Source organism: Nothoprocta perdicaria, unplaced genomic scaffold (assembly GCF_003342845.1).
Source record: "Nothoprocta perdicaria isolate Ctin4 unplaced genomic scaffold, notPer1 scaffold_10, whole genome shotgun sequence".
Classification (NCBI taxonomy): domain Eukaryota; kingdom Metazoa; phylum Chordata; class Aves; order Tinamiformes; family Tinamidae; genus Nothoprocta; species Nothoprocta perdicaria.
This window is the reverse complement of record NW_020454094.1, coordinates 1,167,986-1,182,982: the sequence shown is the minus strand read 5'-3', so window position 1 is coordinate 1,182,982 and position 14,997 is coordinate 1,167,986. Positions and strand designations below refer to the sequence as shown.

At 42.8% G+C, this 14,997-nt stretch overlaps 1 protein-coding gene across 1 annotated transcript in view; it reads right to left on the bottom strand.

The window, feature by feature from the left end:
* Positions 1-815: 815 nt before the first annotated feature.
* Positions 816-14,997, bottom strand: part of CFAP53 (cilia and flagella associated protein 53) — a 15,689-nt gene continuing 1,507 nt past the window's right edge. The window contains exons 3-8 of the mRNA XM_026038963.1: positions 14,092-14,265; positions 7,246-7,549; positions 5,005-5,223; positions 3,373-3,589; positions 2,788-2,890; positions 816-1,324 (exon numbers count right to left, since the gene is read on the bottom strand). Coding sequence (XP_025894748.1) covers positions 1,090-1,324; positions 2,788-2,890; positions 3,373-3,589; positions 5,005-5,223; positions 7,246-7,549; positions 14,092-14,265 — 1,252 coding nt within the window. The 3' untranslated portion in view covers positions 816-1,089. The remainder of the gene's footprint in view (positions 1,325-2,787; positions 2,891-3,372; positions 3,590-5,004; positions 5,224-7,245; positions 7,550-14,091; positions 14,266-14,997) is intronic.

Genomic DNA, 14,997 nt, shown 5'->3' with positions numbered 1-14,997 from the left:
ATTTTCAGACATGCAGCATCAAAGGTTCAAATGGAAAAACATGGGAAAGATTAAACCTTTCAGGATGCCACAAAGTCCATTAGTGAGAAAAGAATGAGGTTGCAAATGTGTTCTTCACCTCCCTCCTCTTAAAGCATAAAGGTAAAATAAAGAAAAATATCCCAAGAAGCTGGTAGAGGGGAGCACCACRGGGAAAGTGGCTTTTTCTCGCCTGTCCTCCCTGTGTCCCACTCTGTTCCTCCTGYCTAAAGGGCGATCGGGTCCTGAGCAGGGAGAGCTGAGAGTGGGGAGGGCCACAAGGCTGTGACCTTCTTCCCCCTTCTGAAACCCTCCCCAGACCTTCTTGKTAACATGTGGCCCCTCTCTGTGGTGCTTTGTTTTAAAACTTTGTTAGTGCCTGGCAGCCCAACCCACGCATGCTGAAATTATGAAATTATGGGGACAATTTAAGATAGTCTGAAGAGGCAAGTTCGCAACCAACAGCACAAGGAATAGCACCCCCCCCCAAAAAAAAAAAAAAARAAWGGCCTTTTTCCTGCATGAGCAAGTCTGTCCAAACAGCAACCTCAGACTAGCTTCAGGGCTCTGATAACCCACAGATCATTCAAAAGCTATCGAATACTTACAAAGATATATAAAAAATGAATATATGTCTGTAGTAAAATCGAGTCATCATGTTACATTAAACAAGGAAAACACAGATGTGTCAGCAAGTGTCTTCAGTTTGAATACAAAAAGGTTTGCAAATATCTGCACTTTGAAAGACATTTTAATAAAAGTTGGTTGAAACTCTTCTGGAAAGTTTCCTTTTTGCAGATTCTGAGGAATGCCTGCACAGCATTCATGCCATAATAATACAGTATTGTGCTATGGAGAACGTACAGTGCTTATATTAAAAAAAATAACTTTGATTTGGATCAATCATTTTGTCAAAGAAAATCCAATAAGGAGAAAGGAGGCTTTAAAATATTGTAGTTCTTCTATTTGCTAGTGAAATATTTTGAGCACAACAGGGGAGAGGCACCTGCTAATTAGTTACAAACGCCCTTAGAAAATGTTTTGAAGTGCAGTCTAGAACAAGTRAAAATGTCATAAACGTTCTTGCGTGCTAGATATGAGTCTCCTTCTCAAGGGATGAGTTTCTGCTAGTGTCACAGAAGACCTTGCTAGAATATCCTCTATTTTTTCTTGGTTTGCTCTCTCTGCTGCCAGGGCTGATTCATATTCTCGCTGCTTCTCTTCCTCCTCGGCATTACGGGCTTGTTGTTGATAGGCAATCTGAGCCTTGAGTTGCTCTTGGTATTCTTTTGCTTCCTTTACTTTTCTGGAAATGACATACAAATAACTTATTTATGAGGTACGCGTTAAAAATAAATAGCTCGGGTTTTTATCTGTTAACGTGCAACCTTAGACTGAAAAACTATCCAAAACACCTGCTAGGGGTTAACAGTAACTGCTACTCTATTAAACAAATGCGACATCGGTAATTAACCTGAAGTTCTCTGGAGCATGAATTGCATTCACTGACGAAGCAGACTGCAAAACCAGTGCTTAACAAAGCAGGAGAGCAGGAGGAACCCCTTGGAATCAGGATGTTTTCTCTGCCGCGCGAGGGGCGAGGAGAAGACAGAGAGCGAGTAGGGTGGGTTTGCGCCCTGCCCTAGCCGTGCCTCACTGCTGTGGCATCCTCACACCCTGTGTCCCCTCCCTCGCTCCGGAGATAAGGCGCTTCCGACAGGGAAGGCGGCCGGCCGGCTCTCGCGCGCTGCTCATACGCGAGGAAAAGGCTGTCACAAGGAATCATCCTTCCACCGCCGGCACGTATCACTTGTGCTGCGCGCTGGAGCGGCAGGGGAAGCCTCCCTACGTGCTCAGGCGCTTTGGGAGCAGAAACCACTCGATGCTTTGGCACCAGCAGCCCAGTGGCAGCTTGTGTGATAACACGACAGGAGCTGAGCCGCGTGGCGCCTGCTGAGCCGCCCGGTGCCATCCTTGCTACAACGGGAAGCGAATCCAAAGCCAAGTCCTGCACGTTTACTTCTAAGGGGTGAGATTTGTGCCCTGTCTACCAGATTGCTGCTGATAAAACTATTGAAGATGCGCCAGATACAAGCTCTGGAAGCAGCTTCGTCTTTACCTCCGGCTTGCACAGGCTGACAAGGAGCACAAGTTCCCAAAGGCCTTTGGATGGGTGAAATGAAGGTGCTTTGCCCTAGGTCTGTCATGACACCCAGAGGTCTGTTTCAGCTACTGCGAATAACAATATTCTTGCCTGGAGGAACAGCAAGGCAAAAGCAACCCGTGGTCCGGGTGATATTTCGGTGGCTCACTGTGTATTGTTCCAGGGAGGTGCATGGGTGGAGTTTAGCACTAAGCTCCAATGCCCAAATTCCCCTAGGGAAGTAGTGAGCTAACCTTTCATTACACCCTCCTCCCCAACCTCGGCCACTCCTAATAACAGCTCAGAGTTGCAAAGAATGTGTTTACAAAACACGATCAGTTTAAATCACGTGATGGTCCAAAGAGCCCCAAACAAGTCTATGCAACGAAACACCATTATTTGTACAATGAAATCACAATCAGTAATCTAATACCAACTGCAGTATAATTGGGCTGCTACTAAGCAGTTTGGAGATGTTAGGTTCCGTAGCAGAGCCTCTCTGTACAGAAGAGAGGCTCTGGCCAAGTGCTCTCTTGCACAGTTAGTTGAAAAGGAGAATTAGCCTTCCTGGATGTTTAAAAGGTTGGCCTGCAATGAAAGGAACCTGCAGCGTAAAAGAAAAATACCTTGCATATTTTTCTTCTTCTATACGTTGGAGTTCTGCAATTGCCTCAGCAAATAGTTTCCTTTCCTGGGCAAGCTCTTCCTGCTCCTTTGCACTTCTCTCCGCTGCACAAAATAATTAAAAACAAAACACTTTTAGGAGATGCTTGCTTACTTAGCCCTGATAAGCTTGAAGGGACAGACTGTATTCAAGCCAAGTGGCCTAAATAGCAAACCCAAGCTTTGTTGTTTCTGGAGAGGCACACAAACAATAGGAAGGATATTCTTAGCCCTTCTCAGCCTATTTGTTTTCCACTGCTAGGAAAAGACTTCACATTCAGAACTGCATAATAGTAATAATAACGTAATTAATAATAATGATTGCATGCTAAAGCAGTCCTTATTTGACTGGGCTTTGTTCTGCTGATAGTAATGAGAAATCCATGTAAGGGCTGCTCATGGGAGCAAACTTGCAGCAGTGGATTCAGAGACAAAAGCTCTGTTGTACATTACTCACCGAGGCAGCCCGTGCCCCCTCTGCCCCACGCCTGGCACTCACACAGCAAGAGCCCCGCTCGGTGCACTGGCAGGGAGCTGCTCCTACTTACACTTCTCCTCGATTTGCAGTTGCCTCGTGTCCAGGACATCTTTCAGCAGCTGTTTTCTGGCCTCTTTTTCCAAGCGCAGTTGCTCGGCCTTCTTGGCCCAAGCCTTCTCCATCTCTTCCTTGAGGAGCTTGTCCGCTTCCTTCTCTCGCTGTTTCTCCTGCTCCAGCTGCTGTGCCAGGTGTGCCAGGTAAGTCTGCTGCTCGCTGAATAGCTCTTGCTGCAAACACACACACAGCTGCAGATCTGAGTGAACAAGCTCAGCCAGGCAGCTCAAAAGAGCCATGGGAAATGCTGACTTGGGGTCAAGATGGGAACCGGGGCTGGGACAGAGACCTCTGTTCAGAGAGCACTGTTGTGCAAAGAGCTGTGCAAAATCCGTGCCCTGGATAACAGCCGATGCCTGTTATCACAACACTTGTGCCTGTTAGCACAAGAGCCACATACAGTGACAGAGAGTTGAGCTTTCCTAGCAGTTGGCCTGGCTGCAGCACAGGAATTGGGCACACGTTTTCCACAGCTCTTCAGCCAACTTCATCTCATCTACATGGGAAGCCGTGGGAGACAATGGAGTTTTGAAAATCAGCTCTGCTAATTTTTTCGCAAGGTCTCAGCACCTGGTGATTATGGAAGAAGCTGACACCATTTTTGTAACCTACAAGAATTCCTAAATAACTGAGCAGAATAAGGAATGCAGCTCCCTGCTCTTAAATGTACCTTGAAATCTGTTTTTACTCCAACATTGGGCAACCGATTTGTTTTAAATCTAAGAACAGACACATCCCTGTTTTCATTTCCAAGATGTTTCATGCCAGGTTGTGTGCCTAACCTGAAGAAAGTAGCTGCAGACTTTGCCAGGGGAATCTTTTCTGCCAGGTATAAATAAGGGCAGGGTTATAGCTGTTAATGAAAACCAGTCTGCTTAAAAAACAAGGTATATTTTTTAAAAGTAAAAATATAACCAAGCTCCCCTTCTTTTCTGTGTGAAAATGTTCTTAATGTTCTTAACTTCTTTTACAAATCTAATTTCTTAATTTCTTTAACAAAAATGATCACCAAGAAGTACCACATGAAATGAGGCAATAGTTGCTTGTGATCTTTTTGTAGCTATATAAAAACCTGAATTCAAGTCATGCTGTGACATGCACAAGCTTCGCACTCTTCAGCTACAATTCTATCTAGTTAGTAAAGATTTAAAACTGTTTCTTAGCATTTTCATGCATTAGAGGAGATTAAATATTTACTTGCCTCTGCAGTTACAAATATTTAATATATTAGGTCCATGAAACAGAAGACCTTTGCCTATCGCCATTACTCACAGTAAAAAAGCCCCCGAAAGTCGAGTAATTCACACACAATAAAAACCACACAGAGGTCAAGGTCCAGGATTACCTGGGAGCCTCTCTGTCGGTCTAACCTCACCACCTTGAGGATGAAGATCAAGCTTTAAGGTACTCACGGTGACTGCCAGGGATAGCAGGCTTCTTCAGAGGGGCAGTGCTGGCAGGAGGCAGCGCAACACAGGAATCCTCTTGCTCAGAGGATTTCATCTATACTGCCCAATTCCACTAACAGCCAGCAAATTAGTCCAGAGGCATCGCCCCAAACTTCCAAATGAACATCTCTTGCCCTTACTTTTCTTTTCCTTATCTCCTCAGCACCTCCCTGGGATTCCTGAAGAGTTTTTTCTAGGATCTTCATATCCAGAGCGAGCTCCTCCTGCTTTTCTTCACCAAGACGCTTCATCTTGTCCTGCACGGCACTGACCAACGTGTCCCTGCACTCCTTCTGCTTCCGCAGTTTCTCCATCTGAAGACGTTCATTTTCTAGTTTAAGCTGTTGCTTTTCTTCTTCCTGCAACAATAAAAAACAGACAGCTTGCAAAACATCGTGTAACTTAAAATAAGTCGGCTTCACTTAATTGGATCACAGAAGAGGGAAGATAAGTGTTCAAAGCCTTTCTTGCTGACATTACAGGATTTTGGAAGTTTCAGTGTTCCTTCAGTGTTATCTGTTAGGGCTGTTAAAGCATGAACATTTCAGCATAACATCCAGTCAAATTCAGGATTTCCTCTTTTATTATCACACCTGCTTCCTACCAAAATACTGGAGTGCCTGACACTAAATAATTCAAGTGGATAGATAGTCATCTCTTTAGAGAAATTAATAGAACTGCACCTCATAGGATGCATTTCCAACCCTTACACAAAGCCATAACCGAGAACCAGTAGTGGAGCCACGTTCTCCTCCCTGCAACTGTGCACAATGTATGTGCTGTGCATGTTAATGGATGTTACAGATATATCTAAATATAGGCACACCAGATTATTGATTCTGCATGCTATTTTTTTGCTTAAATAAAGTAACTTCGTAGAATTCCTGAACATCCTGCCTTTGAATGAGTTTACAAGCACAACTGCACTTAAACATCATTGTAACGCAGCATGGGGCCACCATTAAGCACCTACAGGTCTCAGAAAACACATCCAGTTTTCCTTAGGGTGCATGCTGGGTTTTGTTAACCTCATTTTAAAAAAAAATGGCTTTTTCATAACATGAATAAATCTTCTAAAATGCATCAGCAGGTTTGCATTGACAGCTTTTCTAATCTTTTCCATATGGAAGGACAAGCTGTGCTTCCTACAGAACACAACTTGCTCTCCTGAACATAAAACTCCCACCCTGACTCTTGCAGGGGTTCAAAGCCAATGCTCTCACTGCCGCCTTCCCAGGGCAGTGACAAGGGCTCTGTCTGAAAGGCCACAATCACCTCCAGAAGCTGATAAAACAGCTTTGAAACTCACTGCATTTTGAGCCACGGAATAAGTAATCCAAAAGACTATGAAGTGTAAAGAAGGTGGAAATGGGTGGCAATTCCTGAGGAAGCTGGCAACATGGCTTATGTGTCTCTGGCCGATTCCCGACATCAGTGGAGTCATATGGGAGTTACTAAGGGTGGGATCCATGGTGCTTCTGCTATCAAAGTTTATATGATGCGTTAATACGATGCTGTAAAAGTACAAGGAAATTGTTACTGCTGATCCTTCTGCAAGTCAAGACTGAAATGCCAGGAAGGCGAGTTTTCTTCTGAAAAATGAGGGCCAAGTCCAAGCCAGCAGACTGCCATAACTCACTAAGTCAACACAGAATACTGTGAATTAGGAAGCTCCAGCAGTTATTGCAACTAAGCCAAGCCTATGCTACAGGAGGATGAGAAAAGAGGAGGGCAGTGCCTAAATCTGAGCTAAATGAGTCAAGTATTTCCCATGAGGTGGCACCCACCAGCTCTAACAGGTGAAAGAACTTCCACATTGCTTGCCAATGTGTATCTGTTAAAGCCTGAGCTTTCAAAATGGGTGTAGATTCTGAAATTCAGTCAGCTGGAGTGTCTACACCTGCAAAAGCTAGTGCCTACACTAGTGCCCACAGAGGGGTGTAAGGGGGGCACCTAACTGTGAAAAAGGATCAACTGGGAGAGAGCAGGGTGAGGATGAGCTGGGAGACGTTRCCCAGGGGCTTGTGGTTCAGCTCAGCAGCTTGACCCAAGATCTGGGGCACAAAATCCTCCAGCTACCCCACTGCAAGTCAGAAAATTTGAAAGATAACTGGCAAAAGGGGAAAAACACTTCAGCTTCCTGCAAGGGCTCCCCAAAGCTCTGAATGCTACAACACGTTAAATTTCAGGAGATCTATTTCCCCTCTGCAAACAGGAGTGCATTTGCCACGGCTCTGGGAAAGCGGCTTAGCGTAACAAGCGAGTCTCGGATCCTAATGGAATCAGTGAAAATACAAATAAGGTCGGGATTTATCTACATGTCTCGTAAGCCTGGCATTAGGAGGGCCTTTCGGCTGATCTGAGAGCGAGATGGAAGTTACCAGCGCACGGGCCTCCTCTTCCTTCAGCCGCTTCGCCTCCTCTCTGCGGGCGCCCAGCACCGCTACCTGGGCGCCCAGCAAGCTCAGCAATTCCCGATGCTGCTCCGCTGCTTTCTGCATCTCCGCCGCCTCCTGCTGCTCCTTGGCCAAGCGGTCCTCTTCCCAGAGCCTGGCGAACATTTGCTCCTCCTGCTGCTGCTGCTTTTTCAGCTCCTCCTTGAGCGCCAGCTGGGCCAGCCGGTCTGCGCACACCTCCYGCTGGTGCTTCTGCGCCCGCCGCGTGCGCAGCTCCTCGCACTGCTCTCTGCAGGGCAAAAGGAGGAGAAAATAATAATAAATTAAATAGCAATCAAGTCTAGTTGGAGGTAGGTGGACCTCAGCTCATAACCACAGATGAGACTGCAGCTCAGGACGTCGGTCGATGTCTACACCTGGTCYGACACTGACTCCACAGGAAGCAGCCACAAAAAGCCCATTTTAATGTTGATTTTGACATAAATCTGTTGAAGAGCAGGTCCTGTATTTCCATTTGTGTTAAATATATAACACAACGCACATTACAACAGTTGAATTGTTCTTTATGCAAAGAAAACTTATGTTAGGTTTACCAGCTACTCAAATGTACAGTCACATTCAGAAGCTATTCTGAAAGCAGAAATTTATGTTACATTGTTAAACAGAACACTAGAATTTTATTAATTCTGCATGAAGTTTTGTGGGATAATTCATAAATATTGCAATAAAACCCTGGAAAAACTAGTAATTCATAGAACAAATAATATAGCTTTTAGTTTTCATTTATTTCCTACAAGGGAATCACATGGATGTTAATATTTACCTTCAGCTGAAAGACATGCAAGTATTTACGGATCTATCTGCCTTCATTTTTACAAAGTGCTGTGGAGATGAATGTGTGCAATCAAATAAAATTTAATTCAAACAGCATGCAAGCATTTTAATCCAATTCTATAAAGAAGATACAGGTTTTCATAAAGTGAAAATGTAAAAGGAACTGGTAACAGGGCATACCTATAGACATTACAGATGTGTAATAAGTATACATGCATACTGTGAAGTAAAATAATAATAATAATAATCTCACATTATTTCATGCTGAATGAAACCATCTTCTGTGAATTGTTGCAACTGTTTAAAAATTCATAGCAGGCATCGTAAGAAATCATTGACCAACTGTGGAACCACTGTATGACAGCAGTAGTTCTTTGTATAATGTGAGATATTTTTACATTATGCAATGTTAATCTGACAGTGGTATAGAGCAAAAAATATTAAATATTCATCAAGCAACTATCTCATAATATTATAGTTCTCAACATCAGCTTGGTTATTTAATTCTTGTAACTACAATAAAACAAGTCTGAATAAATTCCATTACCCTTTTCTTTTTTTAAACTTAAAAGCAAAATCATTTTTTCTAGCACCGCAATAAGACTTTCAGCGTTGGACTTTTTCATGTTCCACAGCTCTGCTCAGGTTCTGTCTTTGCAGTCCACGAGCTCCTGCGCTGCAGTCAAGCACAAACCACGGTACTGACTCCTCTGCAGGGTGGCAGCAAGTCCCTAAACACATATGGGAATTTAGGGCCTCCCTGAGCCTCTGCACACATTATTTAATTATTACATTTAGGAAGGCAGCCTTCCCATCAAAGCAGACTGATTAGGTCAGGCCATAGTTTCCTTGCTCTTTTCCTCAACTTTTGCAAGACTCCTATCCCTCAAAGAAGGGCAATGAGGCAAATGTTTAGCAAAACAGGACGAGATTTGATGTGTAACTCATTTCTGGTCTAACTAGCACCAAGATTTTGTTAGGGACTAGCAGGTTCTTTATCAAATGCTGCTGCTTCACCACCTCCAATTGCCCTCTTGCTAGCAGGCACAGGAGGAGCCCAGCTCCTGGCCTCATCAGCCCTTGTATCAACCACCTCTTAATGTCTAAGGGTTATAGGTTGGCTTACAGGACCGTCCCAAGCTTTAGCATTAAACTCCATGGTAAGCTAGCCACATAAAAATAAGTTAAAGCCTATGAACTGGAGCATTTCCCCAAATAACCCTCCTGCAGTGCAGAAGAGGCTGCTGGCAGCCAGGCAAAGCGACAGCGCTGAGATCCAGCCTGGCCCTGCTCTTGGTGTCACCGTGGGATACCCAACCGGCCAACTTACCAAGAGGGGCAAAAGCAGAGCTGGGATCATGGTGGGGAGAGTTGCTGCACCTTGATGTCTATGAGGGAGTGAGACTGGGCCAAACAGCACCAGCCAGGACCTGTTTCATGGGAAAGCGAAGTTCTCACYGTGCTCTCCTGTCAGCATCCGCTGTTTTCCGGCCTGTGGTTCTGTTCTCCAGCCCATGGTTCTGTTCTMTGGCCCACGGTTCTGCCACAGGCTGCTGGAGCCAGTGGCACCTCTGTCTTCATCCACTATGTGTAAAGCACCCAGTTCCCTGGATGCTGGGGTGAAAAGCACTAAGCTCAATACATGAGCAATAAAAAGGGGAGCGGTGCCATGCAAGCAAAACTCACATTTTGCTCAATATCCAGAAGGCATTTCTAACCTCCTAAACTGTTTCTAACTGAAATTTTATATATATATATATATATATAAAAATATATATATAGTAACTTGTCACATTCAATTTCACCAATATCAAACTCCAAAGGATAAAACCTCTCATAGACAGCACTTTTCTCCCCCATTCCAAGCACGCTGCTTCTTATAATCAAAAGTTGGCCCAGCTTCTGGGTAGAAGTTAATGGTGACTAGCGACAGCGCCATTAATTAGCATTCATGAAAAATATAATCATCTAAAATGTTCTGAGGAAAATGTACATTTTTCAGATTGGAGGTCTCACACCATTAGGAATAACTATATTACCTTAACACAATGGGTTCAAAGTTCCTTCAGCAGTGGAGCGAATAAAAGAAATCAGTTATTTCTCATAATGTTAAGCTAACCTCAAGGCAATTGAATTCTCAGAGGGAAAGAAGTTAAATGAATAAGAGTTTGGCACAGTTTGAATTTTAATATAGAATAACTCTGTAATTGCTTGATTTCATCAAAATAATTCCTTCCAAGCAGCTTTTAAAGCAATCTATAAACATCTGCTTCCCCAGATGGCTGTTTCCACTCCTCCTTTGCAAATCTAAGCTTCTTAGCATTCAAACTCTGGCCTCCATGTAGTCACTTCCCAAAGACAGAAACTACATTTACCCCCAGTTATTTATTTGCTTTAGAGCTGTGGTATGAAGCTGCTGGGATAACAACATTCTCTATAGAGAGGCGTCTGATGTTATCACAATAAAGAGGCCGCACTATGATTTTCATGCACGCTCTAAGRTGCTGCAATTTTCTTCACATACATCATTAGGAGACATTCCCCTCAGACTAATACTGGGCAAATACTTTTCCAGACGAATTGTAGCCCTTCACAAAAAGGCTACAAATTCYGGCAGGACTCTGCTGATTCAAACGCTGTGCTCTGCATCTGCTCACATCGAGGGGCCTTTCTTGGCCAATTCTATACTGAATTCTATACATCYCCCTTGGTTTAAGCTGCAAATCCGCCCTACAAGGCTTGTAAAAATGCTGCCTCTTGAGTATCCTGGAGTGTTGTACACTATATATGTATTCCTAGACCTCAGGTTTAAGGATCAGTATCTGCAAAGGAACGTGTGGCTTGCTTCAAGTTAAAAGAAGTACAAAGTCTCTAACAGGTATTAGAGGGGTAGTCGACATAGCTGTAAAACTGTGAGACAGAGGAACAGAAAAACACGTGCACATCTCGCTGTTACTTAAAAGACACCCTGGGCTTCCCCTGGGGGTGCCCTAGGGCTGTGACACATCTACATCTTTCTCCTTGTGCATCCAGTTCTTCATCAAACTCCCATTCCATAAGTCACGGACATGCACCCACGATGCAAGTACTTCCCACTCCCCCTAATAACCCAAGCCTGTCAAAGACAGATGGCCAAGATGCAGATCTTCCCCTCCCGGCTCCCCCAAAACATTTCCTTAATCCTTACCTCATCTGGGAAGGAATTTCAACCATCTCCCCAGCACACATTCCCTCTGGCTTGGGCACAGCCTGCTCCAGGTGTCACTGGCAGCAGATAAATCACTGCCATGATGCTCAAGCACATAAGTGAAACAGGCCACCCCTTCCCCATGTCCAGACCCAAACCTTTTCATCCTCCAGAGCTTATTTCCAAGTAGTCCATCCAGCCCCAAGCTCTGTCTCTGCAGCAACAGCAGATGCCACTTAGGAAGAAGCCACAAAGTCTGTCACACTCGGGTCCTTTAYCTCATAGTTTCCCAACATCCAGAACTGTGGTATTGAGGATATTTGTGGCTCCATCGCATCCCTGTCTGTTCCCTTTACTATCTGTTCATGTTCTATAGTCCACAACACTGCCATTTTTGCATTTCTTTCCAATTAATCTAGCTCCAATATGCTGGCTGCAAAGAATGTACCGGGGGAGGAATTTCCCCTACATCTCCAACAGTGAAAACACCCAGACTTCATTTTCTGCTACCACCTKATCATCACCAAGTGCCTGCCACAGGATTCATTAAGAACTGTACAGCAATTGCTAAAAGTCTCATGGTTCCATCAAAATCCCTGAACTAGAACCATATTTTGGAGATTATCTTTTTTCCTCATGGGTTTTAAGACCAGTTTTCTACAAAGTGCTTATTGCAGCCATGAAGTCAAGCAATAGCAGAGGTTGGAAGGGACCTGTGCAGGTCATCCCACTCAAAGCAGGGCCATTATTTTTTTTTTACATTATGTAACTTGTGATAATGGGATTCAGTCTTTTGATGGATCTTATTTTAGATCAGAAAAAAATGGCAAATAAATCATCATGTTGAAAAAAGACTAGGGGGAAGGGATGCTTTGAAGAGTAAGCACACTCATTCAGAATAAACAACGTCTCAGGAAAGACAATCTGCTCATGTAATTAAAAGTACCACTGACATATTTAAAACTGCTTTAAACTAGTAGGTTTTAGCAAATACAAAGATGTAGAACAGCAGAGACTGTTATGACTCTGGATTATAATGAGCTTCCTTCCTTATAGGGACCTTTAAGTAAAATTTGACAGAACTTATATATAAGGAGAGAAGGAGTCAGGGAGAGGATGTGACTGTATTTACTTATTTCCATTACGTCAGTACAGACAAAGATGGTTCTCTGCACTCTAAGATGAGGATTCYCCTGCAGAAATACTCACCACGTATTGACAATTTCATAACAGCCATGAAGAAAAATGATTTGGTTGCATCTAAATCCTCTAAAAATTGCAGTTAACACCAACTGCAAAAGTTCCAGCAACATTTGCACATGGGTWAACCTGTGGCAGGAATATTACCTGTATCCAGCAACATCCTGGGAAAGGCAAGAGGATAATGGACTGATCCTGCAGGGTACTGAGTCAGACATCTCAAATAAGGCATCCAGAATAGCAATCTACAYGTAAGCCAAGCTGCTAAATTCCCTTTCTAGTGACTGGGGATCTGGGCGATACAGTCAAATAGACTTTAGGGTGCAGTTCAGCTGCTAGACCAACATATGTCTACCATAGACTGAGGAGCTTAACTGTCCYGAGCTCAGTGAAGATCTACAGAGTAGGAGAGGATTTTAGACACCTAGTGAATATAGAAATAGCAACATACAGACATAAACTTTTAAGTGCCTTAATCTCAAGCTGAACCCCTTCCTTGGTATGCAAGAGTGGCTGCAAGAACAAAGAGCACTCCAGAAATGTCTCCATTAGAGTATCTTAAAAGTGAATTTTAATTATTTGGAGTTGTGGGTAGTGAACAAGCTAGGACTGAAAATCTTCTTGAGGGCCACATTTTCAAGCCAGCATGAGAATTTAGAAATGTATATACTGTCTCAAAAAATCAGTCTCTGACAATAGAAAATACATTTAAGAAAGGGGCAGTAAGTAGCCAAAGTTTACGCGTAAGTGAAATGCAATACCCCAGCCTCTCCACTGTAAGAAATAAGTGCTGTGGATTTCCAAATCGTTGGAGGTTTGGGAAGCTCTCTTCAAATGATGAGAACTAAACTGCAWTAATAGTATTTGCATCTGTTCCTTGGAAAAACAGATTCCCAAGAACTGAACAAGTCAGACTTTATGCTGAGGCCTCAGGGCCTGTTAAGCACCTGCAAATCATAACAACTTCAAAGAAAATGCCAAGCTCAACATCCCAGAACTCATGGCTCAGAATTTCATTTAGCATTAAGACCTTAGCTTCAACTCTTGAACATTTTAGACAAAATTCAGCTTCCAAGAGCTATTTTTACTCTCAAAGTATACAGCAGAAATAGAGCTCTATGTTTAAACAGGAAGCTGTAAAGAACAGCTCATTTTGCAGGGAAAAGCACAGGGATATTCACACAGGACTAAGATCTACATAGTACATGTGGACGAATCTTTTTTTGTTACCTCAGCACTTAAATATGGAGAGAGGACAACTCCACGTACCCGTTGCATTCATCATTATTGATGAGGCATTTTGTCCACAAACTTAGCATTGCAGCTTTGCAAATTGGGATCCTGGGCCTCCAATGCTGCATTCCTTTAATAAACATTGGAAGGACTACAGYCTGGTCCCATGTGTGCAAACTACTCGAGACCTTCCAAGTTCTGGCAAACAGCCAAGTGGGCAAAGCTTGCACACTTCTATCCAAGCGCCCTTAATTCTGCATTTAACATTTCAATCATAAGGAACTTTTCTTCCTCAAGATATTGTTACCCGTTTGTTAAATTGCCTCTTTGCATTTACTTATCTAAATTCTATGTATTAAGAAATTTTATGGCGATACCTGAATTGCTGCTCTCGTTTTTCAGTAACGAGTTTCTGTCTTTCTTCTTCTCTCTTGTCTCTCAGCAATTTTGCTCGCTCTCTCATTTTTGCTTGTTTTTCCAGGATTGTTTCTTCAAGTGACTCCATCTCAGCAAAGTAGCCATTCTCCTCTGATTCCAGCAGTTCACGAAGCCTATGACAAAGAAAACATTTCAAAAAAACCCAAAACAACCTTTTCTGACAATTTTTAAGTCTTATTTATTTGAGAATGCAAACAGACTGAAGCGGTGCTCCATAGACACTGTCCAGAAGAAACTCTGTTAAACATTGAAAGAAAAAGTCTATTATATGTAATCAAGAGAAGCAGGTACCTTAACTGTTAATTTTCTTATGTGATGGCAAATCAGGATGTTGATGAGTCAGCACTTATACTCCATAGAGATCTATCTTGATTTTATGACAAATAAATAACTTAACATTTTCTTTGGAAACATTTTTTCTTTTCATTCAGCTTCATGAGACAAAGAAAACTTCTTTTTTTTTGGCTGAAATTATGYAGCTTTGCTTTGGATAGATCACTAATCATTTTGGGTTTTGATATTAGTCTAGCAATAAATAGCTATTAGTGCAACATATAGACACACAGATGTTTTTATATGAGAGGGGGGGAGGGGGGGAGGGGGAGAAGCATTTTTGTTGAGACTGCTGCTTCAAACATTAAGACAATTGAATTATGCTGGCACATTTTTATACTTTTTAAAGAAAGAGATCAGAAACATAATGTCAGGTTTCCTGTCTAGACTTTTAGGCTGAGAACTAAATAAAATTTGGGATTTAAATATCATATCACATCAGAAACTATGATCAAATTGATCAAGGCTAATACAATATAAATATGGTGGGGAAAAAAAAAAAAAAAAAAAAA